Genomic DNA, 22,154 nt, shown 5'->3' with positions numbered 1-22,154 from the left:
TTTATAAACTCCAAGGTCAGGATTTCGGGGGAAGCAGACAGGAACTAGGTAGGGTTGGATGTCAGCTCAGAGGAGTGAAGGGCACTTTTTGGCACCCTAGACTGGTGGTGTAAGGACCCATAGAGTATAGAAGAGAGAGGATGGGAAACTCACTTATCAGGATCACTGGGAGGCATGCCCTGGGCTCCTCCTCCCTAGGGCCTGGGGACTCCGCCTGCCCATAACCTACATTAACTCTGGAGCGCAGCCTGGGCCCATCTGCCGGCCCCCGCCCCACCTCGGTTCCCCACGCCAACACGCTCGCGCCAGATGGTAGCTGGGGAGGGGTGGCCGTGCGTGGGGGACCCCGGAGCCTGTCTCTTCACCTCGCCCCTCCCCCAACCCACGCTCCCAACCTCTTGTTTCTCTCTCCCCTCCATCCTTCACCACCACCCCCAAGTCAAAAAACCAGACCATGTTCGGCATAGGCAGCTGTTGGGCTCCGTTCCGCGCCCCCCCCCCCCCCGGCTCCCCCGGGCCCGCGCCGCGTCCCTGCTCCCCTGGCGCTGATCTTATCGCCCGACGACAGCCATCGCGGTGAAGGCGGGCTGACAGCTGAAGCCCCAGGGCCCCCGCTGCCCTCCGCGTCGCAGTGAGAGAGCTCTCCGGCACTCCCTGAGACTTGGAGAAGCCGGCCCTCCCCGATCTAAGGCCTCCGGGGATCACGCTGGGTTCCGGGAAAGCAGCTGCCCTGCCGCCGCTCGGAGAAGTGGGGCCACCGGGGGAGCTTCGAAGGAGAGATGGGTGTGTGTAGTCTCCTGAAACTAAAACAAGTCCGAGCGTTTCCAGTTCCACTCTACATCTTGCCCCATGAGGAAAGGACCCGGGTCGGCCCGGCCTCAGCCCTTCATCTCGACTCTCCAGTGACTTGAGCCAACTCTGAAGCCAGAAGAGTTCCTCTGCGCCCCAGCAGAGCGTCAGGACGCGGGAGGGGCTTGGGACTGCAGGGTGCGGGGGGGAGGTGGTGGGCGCCGGAGCAGAAGCTGAACCCAGGTGAGGGGAGGCGCTGGGGGTGGGGCCAGACCCTCATTACCATACAGCTGATGTCCGCCCATCCTCTACCTCTGGGACCACGCCCCCTCCCCCAGCGCCCGGACCACTCGTCTGGCTGGCACGCGCCGATCGCAAGCTGGGGGGCAGAAGGGAACAAGTACGCGCTGGACACACTCACCCCTCCGCAGCAAGGGAGGGAGACGCCCACCAGGTGGAGGGAGGGAGCTCCGAGCCTTAGACGCTTGGCCCTTCTCCTTGCCGCAAATAGCCGCAGAAAAGGGTCAATGCGTCCGCTGGCGTCCCTGCTGCGCCGCGGAGGCGTGGTGGGTGGGCTTTCACAGACCGAGGCCCGACCAGGCGAGGGCTCCAGAAGCTCCGTGAAGGAGCGGGAAATCCGAGTCCTTTAGCGCTGGTTTCGCTTTCCGGACATAAGTTCTTTTTACCTGCGGCAGGTAACTAGTGCTGGCTGCCGACGCAAGGTGCCGGGTGACTCCCCAGTGACTCCGCCCCCACAACTGTCCTGGAACCGTTCGCTCACCTCCCGTCCCATTCTTCCCGGTCCTCTCCTTATTCTCCCACTGCCGGGGTGTCCGCGTGTAACCCCGCGACTGGGGAGGTCTGGTTGTCTCGGCACTCGCAGAACTGGGGGACCCAGGGGCTGAGAGCTGCGCGGATGGGCGGGGACCTGAGCCTGACTGGCTGGCTGGGAGGGGGTTGGCGGGGGCGGAGGCCCCCTCCCGGCGGCGCTGAGGCTGTAGCAGTTAGAGGCCCGGAGGGGAGGGGAGAGTGACAGGCAGAGAGGAGAGAAGCCAATATATATAAGGAAGGCTCCGGAGCGCGCAGGTTTCAGAAGCGGCGCTGAGCGCAGGCTGGGAACACGAGGGCAAGGGCCGCGCTCAAGCAGCCTCAGTGCAGAGTACCCGGGCGCTAGCCGGTTTGCAGTCCCAGGATTAGCCCGAGGACACGTCCTCAGAGCAGCCGCCGCCGAGCCTCCCTCACCTGGATTACCTACCGCGGCGATTTGAGCGGAGCTAGCAAGAAGGCCAGCGGGAGAAAAGCCCCGAGCGGAGCCTGGTTTTTCAGAGACTCCTTCCACGGGTGGACGCACGGGGAAGCGGCGTCCCGAACCGAGCCAGCTTCAGGGCGGGCGGGTGGAGAGAGCGACGCCCCAGGGAATGGCAGCCGTGTCCCGTAGCGCCTCTGGTTGGGCGCTACTGTTGCTGGTGGCACTTTGTCAGCAGGTAACGTCCCGCGCCCCCTCCGACCCATCCCACCGCGCTCTGGGCCTGAGCCCCAGTGTCCACCGAGCTGACGGCTCCCCTCCCTCCTTCCCTGGTCCCTGTGCAATAGCGCGCGGCCGGCTCCGGAATCTTCCAGCTGCAGCTGCGGGAGTTTGCCAACGAGCGCGGCGTACTGGCCAGCGGGCGGCCGTGCGAACCCAGCTGCCGGACGTTCTTCCGTGTCTGTCTTAAGCACTTCCAGGCGGTCGTCTCGCCCGGGCCCTGCACCTTCGGCAGCGTCTCCACACCTGTGTTGGGCACTAACTCCTTCGCCATCACGGACGACAGTAGCGGCGGGGGACGCAACCCTCTCCAATTGCCTTTTAATTTCACCTGGCCGGTGAGCACAGCCTAGGCGTACTGGGAAGTCACGAAAGCCAAGAGAAGGGGGCTCCTTGAGACCCCAGATTTCCTCGCTACCCTACAAAACAAGGGGCATTCTCTTCTGATCCTTTCTTTGGACTCTCTCCTGGGACCTTATCCTCTGGAAGGCTCTACCTAGTCTCCCTTTCCTAATTCTATGCCCTCTCTTCTGCCAGCTCTTGGGATGTTATTTTCATCGTCCCGGAGCGTCCCCTACTTCCGACTGGTTCTCGCGTACATTCCCCCATCCCTCAATCCTCCTCCCGCCGGGGTTCTCCTCTCGCCTTTCGTGCTCGCGCGCGATGCTGCGCACAGACCCGTTAGGGTGACCCGGGCGCAGTAATTGTATCCTGCTATTAGATTAATTAACCCGGCTGCCGCAAGGCACCCCCTCCATCCCACTGCACATCTCACTCTCTCTCTCTGTTTCCCCCCGCCCCTCCTTCCGCTTCCCAGGGCACCTTCTCACTCATCATCGAAGCTTGGCACGCGCCGGGAGAGGACCTACGGCCAGGTGAGTGGCTCGCTCCGCCTCCACAGGGGGGCGACAGGGCGCAGTGCCGAAAGAGTTAACCTGTAATAATAGGAGGGGGAAGTGCGGGCTGGGGGGTGGGAGGCCGGACGCTTAGCTCGGCCCGGAGTTGCGCCCCGCTCTGGCCGCTCGGATTCCGCCCGCTGCCTGGACTCTGAGCACAATTGCGTTTCCTGCGGGTTATTTTTGGCGTGGGAACGCGGGGAGCACGGCGGTGAGAAAGGCCGAAGCTGCCAGCGCCGCTGACGGGCCCCTTCCTGTATTTTACACCTTTCGCGAATTCCGCTCCTTTGGAAAGGGAATAATGGCTTTGGGATGTTGTTCTGACACAGAGGAAAAGGATATTTCAGCAGCACAACAATTCTCACTTTGAAAAGGAAAAAGAAAAGCATTACCCACCTCTGAGGGCAGAACCCCTGAATGGGCACCTGAGGGGCCCTTGCCCAGGGTCCTCCCTGCATAGAGAGCTTTTCTTTTTCTCATTTCTTTCTGTCTTTTGTTTTTGTTTTTTCATTATGACTTTTCCTCTTTCCCCTGCCTATCTGCTTACAGAACACTGGGATATCTTAACATCCTTCTATTGTCCCCCTTTTGAATGGCATCATGCCCCCTGCACATGCACACACACAGGGCAGCTAAGAAGTGGGACCCTTGGGTTCCTCTGGCCTGTGCTTGCTGGCAGGTGGGGGTCATCTGGACAACTGGTTTGATCCAGCAGTTGCTGGCATCCTTGGGGACAGGCTGCCCTTCCTTGACCTGGCCCTCTGCCCCTTCAGAGGCCATGCCACCAAACGCGCTCATCAGCAAGATCACCATCCAGGGCTCCCTAGCTGTGGGGCAGAACTGGTTATTGGATGAGCAGACCGGCCCTCTCCCAACAAGGCTGCGCTACTCTTACCGGGTCATCTGCAGTGACAACTACTATGGGGACAGCTGCTCACGCCTTTGCAAGAAGCGCAATGACCACTTCGGCCACTACGTGTGCCAGCCAGATGGCAGCCTGTCCTGTCTGCCCGGCTGGACTGGGGAGTACTGCGAACAGCGTAAGCAGCCAAGCTCTCTTCTGCCTGCCTGGAGGGGGGGGGGGGTGTCCCCTGAGCAAAAACAAAAAGCCAAACCAGTGGCTTCTCACAGCCTGCCTCCCTTGCAGAGCAGGTCTGAACTGCCCACTAGCTGGGCTTCAGGAACAGCTGGGGATGCTTAGGACAGGTTTGGGCTCGGAACTCTCCCTTCTGAGTGCTCCTCCCCATTGTGCCAGAGCCCACAAGGACCCCAGTATTGCATTCCATCCAGTCTGGATTCTCCCTCCCTGAACCACCGGTTCCCTTTAAGACACCTATGGCTCCTCTGGGAGGCCAGGAGTGGGACGTGAGCCCAGGAGAGCTGGGGGCACCCTCGAGGCCAGGGGAGTAAGTAGGCGTCAGAGTCATTGGCATCCCAACCTCATGCAGCTCTGTTTTCTTTCCTCAGCTGTCTGTCTTTCTGGCTGTCATGAACAGAATGGCTACTGCAGCAAGCCAGCAGAGTGCATGTGAGTAGGAGACAGGAAGCAGGAAGGGGGCATCTCCTGGCCAGGCTCTCAGCTCAACCTCAGCCTCCCTTTTGTTTCACAGCTGCCGCCCAGGCTGGCAGGGCCGCCTTTGCAATGAATGCATCCCCCACAATGGCTGTCGCCATGGCACTTGCAGTATCCCCTGGGAGTGTACCTGTGATGAGGGCTGGGGAGGCCTATTCTGTGACCAAGGTGAGTGAGGCCAAAGAAAATACAGAGGAGGTGGGAGAGATGCACAAGGGGTGGGAACCAGAGTTATTGCCTGGACTCTTCTCAGTGACTGCTGAGCTGGCTTTCCCATTATCCTTCAAGGAACATGGGGCTTTCAAGGATCTTTACAACTGGACTAGAATAAGATGGTGGGTGCTTCTTCCTCTGGTGCTGGGGAGGCAGGATGGCTGGATAGGCCAGGAGGGAGACAAATTGGTAGCCTGGAGGTTGTACTCATAAATTCCAGCGAGGCTAGGGAGAGAGAGGGATGCTGGGCTCAGTTCCTCCTACTTCATAGTTAGCTATTAACCCCCTAAGTGTTTGCTTACCTGCCAGGGCTGTTTGAGCAGTTCTCCCCTAAACAGCTGTCTGGTGGGGTGTGCCCACCCGCTGCCTGGAGGCTGTGTGAGCTGGGGCACTGGGTGGAGTGATATCTAACTGACTTTTTGGTGTGGGCATAAGCAATCTCCCTTATTCACACCCCCCCCCCCCCCCCACCCATTGTACTTGCCAGGCAGCTGCCTGATTCCATAGTCTCTTCTTGGTATTTGGCGGGGCTGGTCACTCTTCTGGCTACACAGGGGTCTGCCAGCCCCAACTGTGGAGGAGGGATCCTTTATCTCTTTCATCTTGGGAGCCAGCTGCAGCATGTGTCTCCCATTTTCAGGGTCAAATGGGTGGCTGCTGCCATGGAAACACCAGCACAAGCCTGGGTAGGATGGGCAGAGGGCTTGCCAGGATAGAAGTAACTTGCTTATGCCCTGACTTGCTGGCAACAAGGGGCTTGGAACTCAGCCCTGTATTCTTGTGTGAGAGTGTGTGTGTGTGTGTGTGTGTGTGTGTTGCTTTCTCCCCCTCCCCCCTAAATACACACACACACACCTGGTTCCTGCCCATTCTCTTTCTTCTGCTCACGTTTACTCCCAGGTGACACAGTCATATACTCATCACATACAAACACAGCCCTCACAGTCCCTGTATTTGCTGTGTCTGGTTCTCCCTCCCTATCCTTCCCAAATACAAAAACAAACACAGGCAGTCCCTGGGTTATGAATGAAATAGGTTCTGTAGGCTTGTTCTTAAGTTAAATTTGTATATAAGTTGGAACAGGTACATTTACTTATTAAATGCAACTTAGATGTTTGTCTTAACATAGCATTTATTTTTACCTTTCTGTGCATATAAATACTTAAACATTTTCAAGACTACAGAACCTATCCCGTTCATAACCCAGGACTACTTGTACTTACATTTCAAAATACCCTTGTAATGAATTCCCCTTAAAAAATGCCTGGTCACTACCTTTGGTGGATCTCGCCTCCCCTCAATCATTTCCACATGTTAAAATTTTATCCCTCCTTCCAGGCTTATCTCAACCACCCCTCCTCTATGAAGCCTTTTCTGACTTCTTCCTCAACACATGGCCATGCCGTCCACTCCTCCTCCTTACCTTCATTCTATCCCGCCTGCCTGTCTTTGTGAGCTTACCTGGCAGGCAATTGTTGATCTGTTTTTCAACTTTGATTGCACTGGTCAGGTGTGAGTCAAGGTGCTTCAATATACATGATTTCACTGGGGCAGGAAGAAGGGAATTTGGGCCTGGAAGACTGAATTGAAGCCTCTGGGCCAAACATGGGCAGTGAATTTACACTATAAGGAACCTGAATGTGGGGATGATTCTCTGGCTTTGCTCAGCTGGTTGGTTCCTGTCTCTGCAGATCTCAACTATTGCACCCATCACTCCCCATGCAAGAATGGGGCAACATGCTCTAACAGTGGGCAGCGGAGCTACACCTGCACCTGTCGCCCAGGCTACACTGGTGTGGACTGTGAGCTGAAGCTCAGCAAGTGTGACAGCAACCCCTGTCGCAATGGAGGCAGCTGTAAGGTGAGGCCCAGGCCAGTGTAGGAAGGCAGAGGTCTGGCCAGGTAATGCCCAGGCATCTTCACCCTAGGTGGCCAAGGACAGGCATTGTGGACATGTGGGGCCTAACCCCCAGCCATGCCTCCCTGCCCTCCAGGGTCTAATTTTGGCTCCTTTCTTTCTGATCTCTCTCCAGGACCAGGAGGATGGCTATCACTGCCTGTGTCCCCCGGGCTACTATGGCCTGCACTGTGAACACAGTACCTTGAGCTGTGCCAACTCCCCTTGCTTCAACGGGGGCTCCTGCCAGGAGCGCAACCAGGGGACTAGCTATGCCTGTGAATGCCCTCCCAACTTCACTGGCTCCAACTGCGAGAAGAAAGTGGACAGGTGTACCAGCAACCCGTGTGCCAATGGTGCGTCTTGTTGCTTGCTAACCCAGTGTACCAATCCTGGGAAGAAGAGAACCATCTGGTGAAGGAGGGTTAGGAGAGGAGAGAGGCCTTGTCTGTCACTCTGGGCAGGCTGAGATGGGTCCCCATCTGCTTTGGATGACGAAGAGCTTGCTTGATCAGCTGGGTAGCTTTGAAAGAGGAGCAGGTTAGCAGTGGGTGTAGGCCTTAGGAGAAGGAGTGGTGTACCCTGAGTGGCTTTTATTCCTATTCCCATGTCAGAGCCCTGTCCCTGATGGGGTGGCCTCTGACGCTCCCCAGGAAGTCCTAGGCTAGAGAGAGGGACGTTGGGGCCTCTTGTTCCTCTTCAAGGGAGGCTGGCATAGTCAGGGCCCTGCTCCTGAAGGCCTTACCTTGGCCTATGGCGACATGGAGCTTGGTATGGCACATAGTATCTAGAATGTTCAACATCTTTGGGACACACGGCATGCTGGTTATCCTTGTCTCTTCGGCCTCCTGGTGACTTGCCGTGACACAGGTGGACAGCACTGTGCAGGAGAGAAGCCTTAGGAGCTGGAAAGGGGTCGGAAGGGCTGAAATGGAGGCTGCTCTCTGGCTAATCACTTAGTTAACTCCCTGGAGCCATAGTCTCTTCGTCACTGAGGGGGAAATAGAATACCTGTCCTCTTTCATGTGAAGATTAGATGGAAAATGATCATTGCATTTATTTGAACATTTACTATATATCAGGCGTGCGTGACTGCCCTCATGCAGCATCACGCCTTACCCTCAGAGATCTCCTGTGGAAGGGATAGCATTACATTCGAATTTAACAAATGAGGAAACTGAAGCTTAGCAGTAAGGTAAAGCAACAGGTGCCAAATCCGCAGCTAGAGACAAGAGAAAGTCAAACCCAAGCATATTTGTCTGGCTCTACCGTAAAGCTCTGTGAGATGCAAGCAGTATTTTAACATGAACCAATGGAGGCATAGCAACCAGGGTCACCTCAGCTTTTGGTCTGCAGACTCTTTGTGCTGTGCTCTTTGTAGTGGGACCTGTAAATGCTGGCTGTGCTCAGGGGGCAGAAGGCCCAAGCTCGTTCCTGGGATGGAGTACTTGCCCTCCGCACCAGAGGGCTTCCCAGGTGACTGCTGACTGTGCTCTGTGTGTACCTATAGGGGGCCAGTGTCTGAACCGAGGTCCAAACCGCATATGCCGCTGCCGTCCCGGATTCACGGGTACCCACTGCGAACTCCACATCAGCGACTGTGCCCGCAGCCCTTGTGCCCATGGTGGCACCTGCCATGACTTGGAGAACGGGCTCGTGTGCACCTGCCCTGCTGGCTTCTCTGGCAGGCGCTGTGAGTTGCGGACACCCAGCGACGCCTGTGCCTCAGGACCCTGCTTCAATGGGGCCACCTGCTACAATGGCCACTCTCCTGACAACTTCGCCTGCAACTGCCCTTATGGCTTTGTGGGCAGCCGCTGCGAGTTCTCTGTGAGCATGCCACCCAGCTTCCCCTGGGTGGCTGTCTCCCTGGGTGTGGGGTTGGTGGTGGTGCTGGTGTTGCTGGGCATGGTGGCAGTGGCTGTGCGGCAGCTGCGGCTTCGGCGGCCGGACGACGGCAGCAGGGAGACCATGAACAACTTGTCAGACTTCCAGAAGGACAACCTGATCCCCGCTGCCCAGCTGAAGAACACAAACCAGAAGAAGGAGCTAGAAGTTGACTGTGGCCTGGACAAGTCCAATTGTGGCAAACAGCAGAACCACACGTTGGACTATAATCTGGCCCCAGGACCGCTGGGGCGGGGGACCCTGCTAGGGAAGTATTCCCACAGCGACAAGAGCTTAGGAGAGAAGGCACCACTGCGGTTACACAGGTGAGCAGCACCTGGAGTCCCGGGGCTGGCCACGGACCCTAAGTGGTACTGCCTGGGCTCCCCCAAGGCACGTGGGAGGCTAGCACCAGGGGCCTTGACTGCTTTTAAGTAAACGGGGTTTTGCTGCTGATCTTCCAACAAGAGTTCTGCCAGGGGTCTTTTGTCTTTTTCTCTCTCATATTCATTCATTCATTCATTCATTCACAAATGTCAAGTGTCCATTTTGTGTCTCTTGTGAGTTCCATCTTTCTATGGCATGGCTTGCCTCTCATGGCAATGCTGGCCTTTGCCAGGCCTGAGGCCCTCTAGTAAGGTTGGAGGTCCTATGGCACTCATAGGGGGCCTGTTTCTGCCTGTACCCCAGGTTAGCATTGGGCATCCCCATTCCCTGCGTCTTCTCCCAGAGCCACTTCTGCCAGTGCCCTCTGACTCTCCAGGATCCAAGTTAGTGCCCCCACCCTTCCCCCAGCCCTCTCCCCACACCTCCCTCAGCGGCCTGTCTTGTGTCCCTTTAGTGAGAAGCCTGGGTGTCGGATATCAGCGATCTGCTCCCCCAGGGACTCCATGTACCAGTCTGTGTGTTTGATATCAGAGGAGAGGAATGAGTGTGTCATTGCCACAGAGGTGAGTGCTGGGCTTGCCTGCCTTTCCAGCATGTTCCTGCTTGCCTTTTGGGGATGGGATAGTGGCCTGTTATTCCTGACCCAAGGGACCACTCTGGGGTAGGTCAGGACAATTCCTTGGCAGGCCAGGCTCAGTGGCTCTTGGGTCGCTGCTGGCCTCATTGCCACAGAGGGTGTGAAACAGGAGCCGTGCTGTTGAGCCCGGCCCAGTCTCTTCCTGCTGGGTTAGTGCCGGGCTGGGCAGCCGTGGCACCTGGCCAGCTCCCAGGCACTGCTTCCCAGCTGCTGGTGGGTGAGGGTAGTTGCCTTGTGCCCCTCCTGCCCCTTCTCCCTGGCTTCCTCCTTTGGCCCACCTATGAGCACGGCCGCCAGGCATGCATGTGTGCTGGGACAGAAGACCAGGGAGGGCTGCCCTACCCTTCCTGCAGCTCACCTGCTCCAGTGGCTTCTACCAGGGAGACCCAGGGCAGTCATGGAGGGAGGGCTTTGTACTCCAGGGGAACTTACTCCTCCACTTTCCACATGCTCCTCAGGTATAAGGCAGAAGCCTCCCAGGACATCCCAGCTTTGCCCCGCAGCTGGACCTTCCTTCTGCATTGTTTACATTGCATCCTGGATGGGACGTTTTTAATATGCAACGTGCTGCTCTCAGGAGGAAGAGGGAATGGCATGAACTGGACAGACTGTGAACTCGCCAAGAGATGCAGTAACTTCCACACCTTTGGGTGTCTGTCCGGCATCAGCTTGGCAGCCGCACCAGCCAGGGGAACAGAGGAGAGGAGTAGTGCCACTTGGACCTGCTCTGCCAGTGGTGGCCTTCAGAGGGCTCCTTTGGAGCTCCGGCCTGTTTTTCAGAGGGAGTGGCAGTGGCCCTGTAGGATCTGGAGCTGTGGCCTCCACTGGCATCTGTGTTTCCAAAAGTGCCTTTGGCCCAGGCTCCATGGTGACAGCTGGGTCCAAATCAGAGAGGAAAGAGAAGGCCAGTTAGGGCAGGGCCATCTGTGGGCCAGGAAACCACCAGGTGTGGTGGCTGTTGGCAGGAGTTTCCCTGTAGATGAGGTGAGCACACGATGTGGGAAGAGCACTTTCTGCCCACATGGCTCCAACTACTGCGTGTGGGCCTTGCTCATAACACTGCCCTGCCTCTCCCTGGAGCAGGCCCTTGGGGCAAGAATGTTGGTAAGCATTACCTGGCTCTACAGCCTCCAGCCTTGGGTGGCTCTGAGCTCCTGTGAACAGAGAGGTGGAGGGCGAGCCAGCAGTGCCAGGCCTAACTGGGGAGCTCAGGGCAGTGACGTTGGAAATTCCAGTGAGGGAGAAATTGGGTGTTGTCATCACCTAGGCTGTTTCCTCCCTCAAGCCTTGAGTCTGAGCTCTGCCCATGCCCACCACTGCCCCTAGTTGATCTTCAGAAATCAATAATATGAGTTTTTATTTTGTTTGTTTTTTGTAGTTTATTTTGGAGTCTAGTATTTCAATAATTTAAGAATCAGAAGCACTGACCTTTCTACATTTTATAACATTATTTTGTATATAATGTGTATTTATAATATGGAACAGATGTGTATAGGAGTTTATTACTTCTTGGGTCCTGTGTTTGTGATGGCCGAGTGGGAATCCTCTCCCTATCCTCTCTGACCCCCCTTCTCATGTCGCTGCCAGCTGCTCCACACAAACCTCTGGGGCCTGTGCATGCACTTGGGCTTGGCCTGCTGTGCTCCAGGCTCTTCTCCCCTTCCAGGCCTCAGGGAGCCTGGCCTCACCCATCCAGTCCCCAGCTTGGGCCAGCCTTCCTTGCCTGACGGTTGGAGGCTGGTTGTGGCTCCCTGTCCTCCTTGTGCTCTCACCATTCCTTGGGAGATATGCCCCCTGACATGAATCTATCCCCCTTTTCTCTGCTCAAGTTTGAAAACGCTCATGGGCTCCAAAGCCAGCCTGGGGAATATCGGAATTTTGGGGGAAGGGAATAATCCTGCCTGTTTTCTTCTTTTCAAAAGAGATTCTCTCATTGGAGAATGGAGTTTCTGAACCATGATGACATCTGGGTCCTTCCTCCTGCCAATGCAGGGTTTCACCCTACTCTTTTTTACAGTCCAAGTGGGGTACTGGTACTGGGGGAAGTGGGGCTTTGCCTTGGGTTTGCCCTCCCTGCAGCTGGGCAAGCAAGCTGAGTCTGGGCACCTGGTCTGCGGGGAGGCGAGGAAGAGGAGAGGGTGGGCTTTCGTGAGTCCAGGTTTCTTTGGTTGAGACACTAATGGGGGAGTTTCCAGTCTCAGTTTCATGCCTAGCTTCCTCTAAGATACAGAATGGTCCTAGGCTGCCACAGTCCTCTTTTATAGCCAGAGACATACCCCATGGAAAGCAAATGAAAAAAAAAAAAAAATGAGCCACTGATAAAAGCTGAGCAGATGCTACCATTTCTCAGCCTATCCACAGTAAGGCGAAGTAAACCCACTAGATGCTCCCAATGGAGTTCGAGTATATGCAGTGCTATCTGCCTCCCTTTTCCTCTTTTTCCCCAGCACACATACCCACAGCATGCCTACTCCTGATCTGGTTGCCTATGCCAGAGACATGGGAGCCAGAGACCTAGGCTCATCACACACCCTGCACACACAGGCTCCATGCCTTGCTCGTCGGTCCCTGTTCCCTCATTGCACACACAGGGTATCAAACAGGAAAGCATTCAGGGAACTGTTCCCACAGCCTGAGCCGGCAGCAGAGGGAAGAACAACACGACCTCACTCTTCCTGCCCAAAATGAAACAGGAAAGCAGCTCCCGGACCCTGGGGGGCAGGGGAAACTGGGCTGGGACATGCAGGCCAGATGACGAGGCTCCCATGTGGAGGACAGGTAGGGCACCCGCAGGCCTGCACGTCCACACCACCAGGCTGTGCTGGATTACTGCTCTGGCTGCCAGCCCCTCAGAGCAAGCTGGCTGGCTAAATCCACTCACTGGCTCTGATACCCTAAACATGGAGCTGGGAGAACCCACCATGCCTGCTTTCTGGGGAAAGAGGGGATCTCTGTGTGGACTTAGTCTAGACAGTTCCAACCTGTAGCTCATGCCAGGTTCCACCTCTAATGACCTGGCAGAAAGTGGGCCAGGCACTTGCGGTGTGTGTGAACAAGCCACAGTGGAATCCCTAGGATTTCCAGAACACTTCCTGAGAATCCAACCCCTTCTTATAGGTAAGGTACCCCAAAACTTTTCTGATGGGAAGTCAGGTACATAGTAGAGGTCCCAGACTTGGCAGAAATGAGGCCAGATTATAGCTCCAGAATCACTGTGGAGTGCTTACCATTGCTTAGTAAATGCCCATGTTTAATCTGCATGGTATTTCACAAGAGAATTCAGAGTTGAGCAGTTCCTTAACAGCAGGGAGGCAGTGCCCTGCCTACAGGATAAGTCTGACCCCACAGTGACCTCCAGCTCTGAGGACAGTTGCTTTTACAAGGCCCAGTGGCTGGGAAACACCTGGATATCACTGTGGGGAGTGAGTCAGGGAGAGGCTGTGAAGAAGGAAGGAAGGAATGTCTTTATCCTGCTCGCTCAGCCAGGTCCACTGTGCTGCCTCAGGACCATGATCAAACTGATCAGGGGATAGAAAACGATAGTGGCTCCTACCTCCCTCTATGCCGCTAGTTAAGGTCACTAAACTCGCAGTATTTATGTTTCACTCCTGATGGGGATCCACAGGGCTGTCCCCTCCTTGCAGCTCTGTCTCACTGCGTGTGTCTCCAGGATCTTCGGACCCAGTCCCCACCCCCGCCCTCCCCCCCCATGGTCTGCTGCATTCCGGGAAAGGGATGGAAGTGATTCAGGGTATTATGACTGTCCCTTCCCGGGGAGAGGATGCGCCTGGTAGGTCCCAGCGGCCTTCCCAGGGCGGCCGCGCCCTCCTTCGTGCTTAGGACGCACGGTCGGACCCCGCGGCCCAGCCGGATCTCTTTGGGACGGGAGGCTCGAGCAGCGGCGGAAGAAGGAGGTGCGGTGTGATGGCCCAGTCAGCCGTCCACCTGCTGTGGCCGCCGGGCGCCCCGGAGGTCCTGGGCTCCCCGCCCCCCTCGCTCTTTGTTAAAGCTCGACTTCCTGTTTGCGGACGCCGACCCGGGCTCACTTCCCGGGCCGGGAAGCCGCCGAAGGCCGCGAGTTTCTCGCAGACTACCCCCACCCCCGCCCGCTCGGCCCCGCCTCTCGCACCCCTGGATCCCGCCCCCACTCTGGGAGCCCACTGGCCCGGCTGCCCGGCACAAGAGGGCGCTGCGCGGCCGTCGGGGCTGAGCACGTCCGGGCTGAGGGTCAGCGCTTCTCTGTCCTTGGCCCATGGAACCAGCCCAGAGAAGGGCAGCTGGACCCAAATTCAGTTTTTGTCCTTTTCCCGCAGAGTTCCCTCGAACCCTTAGCCGAGGGAGTAAACTGGAGAGAGCTCAGTGCACCCTTTCCCCTAAATATGACTCAAGGTGTTCAGAGAGCAGGGCCCTCGGGCATTCTCTGAGCAGGCACAGCAGCCAGCTTCCTTCCCGCCTCCTACTCCGCAGTCCTCTGGCCATCTCCCCCAGCCAGCAACTTGAAAGGAAAGGAATGGGTTGGAAAGGGTACCCGGTTTGAGTCTGAGGCTTGAAGCTCCCTGCCAGCACCACCTTTTATTGTCCGGTGACCTGGTACATGTCCAACTATTCCACACTGTTTGAACCCCCTTTATATGCCAGGCATTGGCGATAAAACATGGTCATTGCCCAAGAATACTAATCCTCTACTGAGTCTAGTTAATTATCTTTAATCTCTCAGAGGATGATTATCTCTTGTACATTACTATGAGATTGAAATGACTTAGGGTATGAAAATATTTGTGAACTAGAATCTATGTAAACACAATAAATTAAAATTAATAATAAAATATATACATATATATATATATGTATATTTGTGAGCAATGAGTTCCCCCACTGGTTAAGTCTTTTCAAGCTATACTAGCAAACCATAGGATGGGTGTAGGCTAAAGAGGAGTTTGGACTCTTGGTTGGATGGACCCAGCATTCACCCTAGGATCAAGGAGGTAGTTGAGATCCTGGGGTACCTCCACCATTGCTTGCTTTGTGTATGTCTTTAAGGAACACCATCAGTCTAGGTCAGGGGTCGGGAACCTATGGCTCGCGAGCCAGATGTGACTCTTTTGATGGCTGCATCTGGCTCGCACACAAATCTTTAATAAAAAATATAATAACATTAAAAATATAAAACAGCCTGACCAGGCAGTGACACAGTGGATAGAGCGTCAGACTGGGATGCAGAGGACCCAGGTTCGAGACCCCGAGGTCGCCAGCTTGAGTGCGGGCTCATCTGTTTTGAGCAAAGCTCACCAGCTTGGACCCAAGGTCACTGGCTCGAGCAAGGGCTCACTCAGTCTGCTGAAGGCCCGCGGTCAAAGCACATATGAGAAAGCAATCAATGAACAACTAAGGTGTCGCAACACGCAACGAAAACTAATGATTGATGCTTCTCATCTCTCCGTTCCTGTCTGTCTGTCCCTGTCTATCCCTCTCTCTAACTCTCTCTGTCTCTGTAAAAAAAACAAAGCAAGGCCCTGGCCGGTTGGCTCAGTGGTAGAGTGTCGGCCTGGCGTGCAGAAGTCCCGGGTTCGATTCCCGGCCAGGGCACACAGGAGAAGTGCCCATCTGCTTCTCCACCCCTCCCCCTCTCCTTCCTCTCTGTCTCTCTCTTCCCCTCCCACAGCGAGGCTCCATTGGAGCAAAGATGGCCCAGGCGCTGGAGTGGCTCTGGTCACAATAGAGCAATGCCCCAGAGGGCAGAGCATCGCCCCCTGGTGGGCGTGCCGGGTGGATCCCGGTCCAACGCATGTGGGAGTCTGTCTGACTGTCTCTCCCCGTTTCCAGCTTCAGAAAAATACAACCCCCCCCAAAAAAAACCCCCATTTTCATGTGTTACAATCCATTCATTTCCTACCACTCATGTTCATGGTTGCGGGTGGCTGGAGCCAATCACAGCTGTCCTCCGGAACAACACCAAATTTTAATTGGATAATGCCTAACGTACACGGGTCTTTATATGGCTTTCACAGAATTACGTTTTAAAATATGTGGTGTTCATGGCTCTCTCAGCCAAAAAGGTTCCCGACCCCTGGTCTAGGTCAACCTCCTGTGATGTGAGGAGTAGTAGAAGGGAGACCCTGGCTGTGGGAAGGAACAGCAAGATCCCAAGTCCTCAAGAGTCTCCTTTCTTGCCTGACCAGGTGGTGGCATAGTGGATAGAGCATGGACCTGGGATGCTGAGGGCCTAGGCTGAGACCCCAAGTTTGAAACCCTGAGGTTGCTGCAGGTTCACCAGCTTGAGCACAGGATCATCGGCTTCAGATCATCATGACTCCATGGTTGCTGGCTTGAGCCCAAAGGTCACTGGCTTGAAACCCAGGGTCACTGACTTGAACAAAGGGTCACTGGCTCAGCTGTAGCCTCTGCCTGCCCCAGTCAAGGCATATATGAGAAAGCAATCAATGAGCCATCAAAGTGCTACAACTACGGGTTGATGCTTCTCATCTCTCTCCCTTCCTGCCTGTCTGCCTGACTGTCTGACTGCCCCTCTCTCTCTGTTTCTCTCTTTAAAAAAAAAAGTCTGGATTTAGCAACAGGTCAGCTCTGAGCACAAGCCATCCTGCGTCATGGCAGGGCTTTGCCAGACAGGGCCAGCCTGCCTGTCTCCAGTGATCCTGTCTCCTGGCTCAGGATGGAGGCACAGCAAGCCCTGGGGGTTAGCAGAAAGGCATGTGCCACTTGGTTTGTCCAAGGATTGATGTCCCTTTTCCACAGTGGCAGACATCTGGGTCAGGACCATCATACCAGTGCTGGTCTATTCAGTTTCACCTCCACCAGTGACTCTCTTGACTCAGTGCTTCTTCTTCTATTTCTCTGGTCTGGTAAAAGATCTAAAATGCTCTGGGATCTCCTTTTCATTCTCAGTAGCCTTTGGAGGATGGTGTCCCAGCTGCTTGAAATGAAAGGGGCTTCTCTTTCTTGGCTCTTTGTGGGCCTCAGGGTCTGCCTCCACAGTCAGGCTCCTTTTAAGCAATCATAGTTCTCCACATGGGCTGTTTTCTTAAAATTCTCTTCTAAAGTCAGGTCCTGCCATACTGTAGCATTCTGTGGGGTCTGCTATTCAACTCTGACCCTATGAGTATCCTCTCCACACTATCCCTGTCACTCTACTGAAATGCTCCCTACTGCAGCTCTCCTTAGCCCAGTAGCCAACCGCTTCCTGCCCCCACAAATTGCACCTTCCTCTCTCCTTGGAATTGGGAACAAGGCCTCACCATCCCAACCTGTTGTTGGAGCCATGGCCCGCCCCTTCCAGTAGACCAGGCAGGAGGTCTGAATGACTGGAACCCTAGCCATACCAGTGTTCTTGGTCAGCAGCATCTTCCTCCCTCCTTGGAAGCTAGAATTGGGCACAGAACCAGGTTTTCCCACCATCCCATGAACCCTTTGCCAGGACATGGGCAAATCCTTACAATCCCTGCTTTTGTGGACAGGGGAACCAAATAGTCTTAGCCCCTTGACCATGGATTCAGCTGGCATAAGCAGCAGAGCATGTCTTCTCCTCTCTCTCTTCTGAAGTGGACTGTATTGAGCGATTCAGCTAGTCTCTCTTCCCATCCTTTTGCCAGAATATTGGTGGGACCTATCTCCTTCTTGCACATGGGCCACGAACCCAAGGACACACTTATCTCTCAGAGGGCTGTGGGAAGTGTAGCCCCTCACAGACTGCGGGTTATTTATTCTATTAATTAATGAATTAGAGCGCCCCCTCCACTGAAGCATACACATAAAATATCTCTCTTTGCTCAAAGAGCTATTCAATTTATAGTGTTCTTAGGGCAGACTATCATGCATTCTGTCTTTTAAAAAACATTTTCTTTAGTACCCTATCTGCTGGAACAATCTGGAAATTATATGGCAAGAACGAAGGGTGAGATAGCTAGAGATTTCCCTCATGGAATCAAAAATACTTACACTGATCACTTTCCTGACCCACCTAGTTCTTCTGAGCTGTGCCAGACTCAGAAGTAGGGTGAAGAAAAACACTCTTCCTGTGCAGCTCATCTACTCTCAGATGTGGCAGAGCTACTATAGCAGGTCTTCAACGTGTCGTTTTGTTCAATGTTGTTTTGTTGTAACATTGTTGAGGGGGGAAAAATTAATTCCCAGTGGGGGCCACTGTCTGTGTGGTTTCCATGTTCTCCCCACATCTCTGTGGATTTTCCTGGGTACTCTGGTTCCTCTCACATCTCAAAGATGTACTTTTGAGGGGAATTGGTGCATCTAAATTGTTCAAGTTTGAGCGTGTACATGTGTGTGTGTATGCATGAGTGCTCAAGTGATGGAAGGGGTGTCCTATCCAGGGTTGGGTCCCCCTTGTATCCTGACATGTCAGGATTGGCTCTGGCCACCTATGACCCTGAACTAGAATAAGCAGACTGGAAAACCATCATTTTACTTGTTATTATTCATCTTTCTTTTTTTTTATACAGAGAGAGAGAGAGTCAGAGAGAGGGATACACAGGGACAGACAGACAGGAACGGAGTGATGAGAAGCATCAATCATTAGTTTTCCATTGCGACACCTTAGTTGTTCATTGATTGCTTTCTCATATGTGCCTTGACCGCGGGCCTTCAGTAGACTGAGTAACCCCTTGCTCAAGCTAGCGACCGTGGGTCCAAGCTGGTGAGCTTTTGCTCAAACCAGATGAGCCCGCGCTCAAGCTGGCGACCTCGGGGTCTCGAACCTGGGTCCTCCGCATCCCAGCTCGATGCTCCATCCACTGTGCCACCACTTGGTCAGGCTATCTTTCTTTAATGTAAGTATAGCTTACACTTATTTCAATGCTTAATATTAGGAGTGTGTGGAGTCTTTATTTAGTGTAGTGATGTTTTTGTGACCAGAAATATGCTATAGTAACTTAACTCTTGCTTATGTCAGTTAGCCTATGGTAAAGTTGTTTTTTTTGTTTTTTTTTTGTGTTTTTTTTTTTCAGAGGCAGAGATAGACAGGGACAGACAGACAGGAACGGAGAGAGATGAGAAGCATCAATCATCAGTTTCTCGTTGCACGTTGCGACTTCTTAGTTGTTCATTGATTGCTTTCTCACATGTGCCTTGACCACGGGCCTTCAGCAGACCGAGTAACCCCCTGCTGGAGCCAGCGACCTTGGGTCTAAACTGGTGAGCTCTTTGCTCAAGCCAGATGAGCCCGCGCTCAAGCTGGCGACCTCGGGGTCTCGAACCTGGGTCCTTCCGCATCCCAGTCCGACGCTCTATCCACTGCGCCACCACCTGGTCAGGCTAAAGTTGGTTTTGTTATATGTCGTTTTGTTTAAAGTTGCCATTTCCAAGAACTTATCAGTAATGTTAAATGAGTACTTATACACACTACTTCACTTCTGACACAGACATGTGGGTTTTCCACACATCAAACAATTCTGCGACACCATCTGGGTGTCCTATAATTTAACTAAATTCTGACACTCTCTGCCTAGAGATAGCATCATATCCAGCAGATTAGGGCTCAATCTCACAAGATCCTCTTCAGATGCCAACTGCAAGTCCAGGTTATTACCTGGGCTTCTTACTGACTGGCGATAGATTGGAGGTACCTCAAACCCCCAGCTTGGGTTTAATTAATTTACTAGAGAGGATCATAGAATTTAAGGAAATAGTTTACTTATATCTATAGATTACAATTTTCTTTTTTTCCCCATTTCTTTTTTTTTTTAATTAAAAAAAATTTCCCTCAGCCTGACCAGGTGGTGGTGCAGTGGACAGAGTGTCACATTGGGACACAGAATACCCAAGTTTGAAACCCGAGGTTGCCAGCTTGAGCACGAGCTCACCAGCTTGAGCGTAGGATCATAGACATGACGCCATGGTCGCTGGCTTGAGCCCAAAGGTCTCTGGCTTGAAGCCCAAGGTCGCTGGCTTGAGCCCAAGGTTGCTGGCTTGAGCCCAAGGTTGCTGGCTTGAAGCCCAAGGTCGCTGGCTTGAGCCCAAGGTTGCTGGCTTGAGCAAGGGGTCACTCGCTCTGCTGGAGGCTCCCAGTCAAGGCACATATGAGAAAGTAATCAATGAACAACTAAGGTGCTGCAACAAAAAATTGATGCTTCTCATCTCCCTTCCTGTCTGTTCCTATCTGTCCCTCTCTCTGTCTTTCTCTCTCTCTCTCTGTCATAAAAATTCCCCCCCCCATTTATTTGAGGGGGGAAGAGAATGAGAGAGAGAGAAGCATTACCTTGTTCCACTTAGTTGTTCCGTTTTGTTGTGCACTCACTGATTGCCTCTCATAAGTGCTCTGACCAGGGTGGAACTGCAACCTCAGTGCGTTGGGATGACACTCTATCCACTGAACAACCCAGCCAGGGCTAGACTACCAGTTCATTATAAACGGATATAACTCAAATATAGCCAGATGAAAGAGATGTAGGACGGGGTGTATGGGAAGAGATGCTAAGTTTTCGTATCCTCTCTGGGCGTACCACCCTCCCAACATCTTCACATGTTCACCAACCTGAAAGCTCTCTGAACCTTGTCCTTTTGGGTTTTTATAAAGGCTTCATTGCATAGGCATGATTGATTAATCATTGGCAATTGGTGATTGAACTTAATATCTAGTCTTCCTCTCAGGAGGTTGGAGGTCTGGAGGTAGAACTGAAACCTCCAATCCTCTAACCATACATTTCGTTCCCCTGGCAACCATCCTCCCGCTTCTGTGTGTGTGTGTGTGTGTGTGTGAGAGAGAGAGAGAGAGAGAGAGAGAGTCAGATAGACAGGAAGAGAGAGATGAGAAGCATCAATTCTTTTTTCTTTTTTTTTTTAATTTTTTAAAAAAATTTTCTGAAGCTGGAAACGGGGAGAGACAGTCAGACAGACTCCCGCATGCGCCCGACCGGGATTCACCCCGCACGCCCACCAGGGGCGACGCTCTGCCCCTCCCGGGCGTCGCTCTGCAGCGACCAGAGCCACTTTAGCGCCTGGGGCAGAGGCCAAGGAGCCATCCCCAGCGCCCGGGCCATCTTTGCTCCAATGGAGCCTTGGTTGCGGGAGGGGAAGAGAGAGACAGAGAGGAAGGGGGGGTGGAGAAGCAAATGGGCGCTTCTCCTATGTGCCCTGGCCGGGAATCGAACCCAGGTCCCCCCGCAAGCCAGGCCGACGCTCTACCGCTGAGCCAACCGGCCAGGGCCAAGAAGCATCAATTCTTTGTTGCGGCATCTTAGTTGTTCATTGATTGTTTTCTCATACGTGCCTTGACGGGGGGGGGGGGGAGGGTGCTACAGCAGACCAAGTGACCCCCTGCTCAAGGCAGCAACCTTGGGCTCAAGCTGGTGAGCCTTGCTCAAACCAGATGAGCTCGTGCTCAAGCCAGCAACTTCGGTGTTTTGAATCTGGGTCCTCTGGTCCCAGTCTGACGCTCTATCCACTGTGCCACCACCTGGCCAGGCCCATCCTCCATCCTTAGTGACTTCTAAAAAGTTCCCTCACCTGACCCATGGTAGTGTAGTGAATAGAGCATCGACTGAGAATGCTGAGGCACCCAATTTGAAACCTCAAGGTTGGCAGTTTGAATGTGGCTTGAGCATGGGATCACCAATTCCTAAGGTTGCTGCCTTGAGCCCAACATTGCTGGCTTGAGCAAGGGGTCAGTGGCTTGGTTTGGGTTTCCTGGTCAAGGCACATTGAGAAGTGATCAATGAACAACTAAAGTGAAGTAACTATGAGTTGATTTTTTTTTTTTTTTAATTTAGAGAGACAGAGAGAGTAATGAGAGAGGGACAGATAGGGACAGAAAGATAGGAAGGGAGAGAAATGAGAAACATCAATTCTTCGTTGTGGTTTCTTAGTTGTTCATTGATTGATTTCTCATATATGCCTTGACGGGGGGGGGGGGGGGGGGTGGCTACAGCAGACCAAGTGAACCCTTGCTCGAGCCAGCGACCTTGGGCTCAAGCTTTGCTCAAACCAGATGAGCTCTCGCTCAAGCTGGCGACCTCGGGGTCTCAAACCTGGGTCCTCCACATCCCAGTCCAACACTCTATCCACTGCACCACCACCTGGTCAGGCGAGTTGATGTTTCTTATCAGTCTCCTCTCTCTGTCTCTCCCTTTATGTCTTTTTCTCTCTCAAATCAATTTTTTAAAAAAAGTTCCCTCATTTATACTGCTCACAAAAATAAGGGGATTGCCTGACCAGGCAGTGGTGCAGTGGATAGAGTGTCGGACTGGGATGCAGAGGACCCAGGTTTGAGACCCTGAGGTTGCCAGCTTGAGTGTGGGCGCATCTGGTTTGAGCAAAAAGCCCACCAGGGCCCTGGCCGGTTGGCTCAGTGGTAGAGCGTCGGCCTAGCGTGTGGAGGACCCGGG

At 53.9% G+C, this 22,154-nt stretch overlaps 1 protein-coding gene across 1 annotated transcript; it reads left to right on the top strand.

Annotated features, from left to right (window-relative positions):
- The first annotated feature begins 1,817 nt into the window (after nucleotides 1–1,817).
- Nucleotides 1,818–11,296, top strand: DLL4 (delta like canonical Notch ligand 4). The gene is made up of 11 exons (XM_066342846.1): nucleotides 1,818–2,273; nucleotides 2,383–2,652; nucleotides 3,132–3,189; nucleotides 3,984–4,250; nucleotides 4,678–4,738; nucleotides 4,821–4,951; nucleotides 6,688–6,857; nucleotides 7,030–7,249; nucleotides 8,404–9,106; nucleotides 9,622–9,730; nucleotides 10,263–11,296. The coding sequence occupies exons 1-11, from the start codon at nucleotides 2,208–2,210 to the stop codon at nucleotides 10,266–10,268; spliced, it is 2,061 nt and encodes a 686-aa protein (XP_066198943.1). The 5' UTR covers nucleotides 1,818–2,207; the 3' UTR covers nucleotides 10,269–11,296.
- Nucleotides 11,297–22,154: the final 10,858 nt, after the last annotated feature.

This window comes from Saccopteryx leptura, chromosome 6 (assembly GCF_036850995.1).
Source record: "Saccopteryx leptura isolate mSacLep1 chromosome 6, mSacLep1_pri_phased_curated, whole genome shotgun sequence".
Classification (NCBI taxonomy): domain Eukaryota; kingdom Metazoa; phylum Chordata; class Mammalia; order Chiroptera; family Emballonuridae; genus Saccopteryx; species Saccopteryx leptura.
Note: the sequence above shows the minus strand (reverse complement) of the source record. Positions and strands in the feature narration are given on the sequence as shown.

Bases quoted from the DNA above. Each gene is read 5' to 3' on its own strand.
- DLL4 (XM_066342846.1), top strand. From the start codon at position 2,208: ATGGCAGCCGTGTCCCGTAGCGCCTCTGGTTGGGCGCTACTGTTGCTG. The intron at 2,653-3,131 runs GTGAGCACAGCC...TCCGCTTCCCAG, and splicing joins CTTTTAATTTCACCTGGCCG to GGCACCTTCTCACTCATCAT. The intron at 3,190-3,983 runs GTGAGTGGCTCG...CTGCCCCTTCAG, and splicing joins GGGAGAGGACCTACGGCCAG to AGGCCATGCCACCAAACGCG.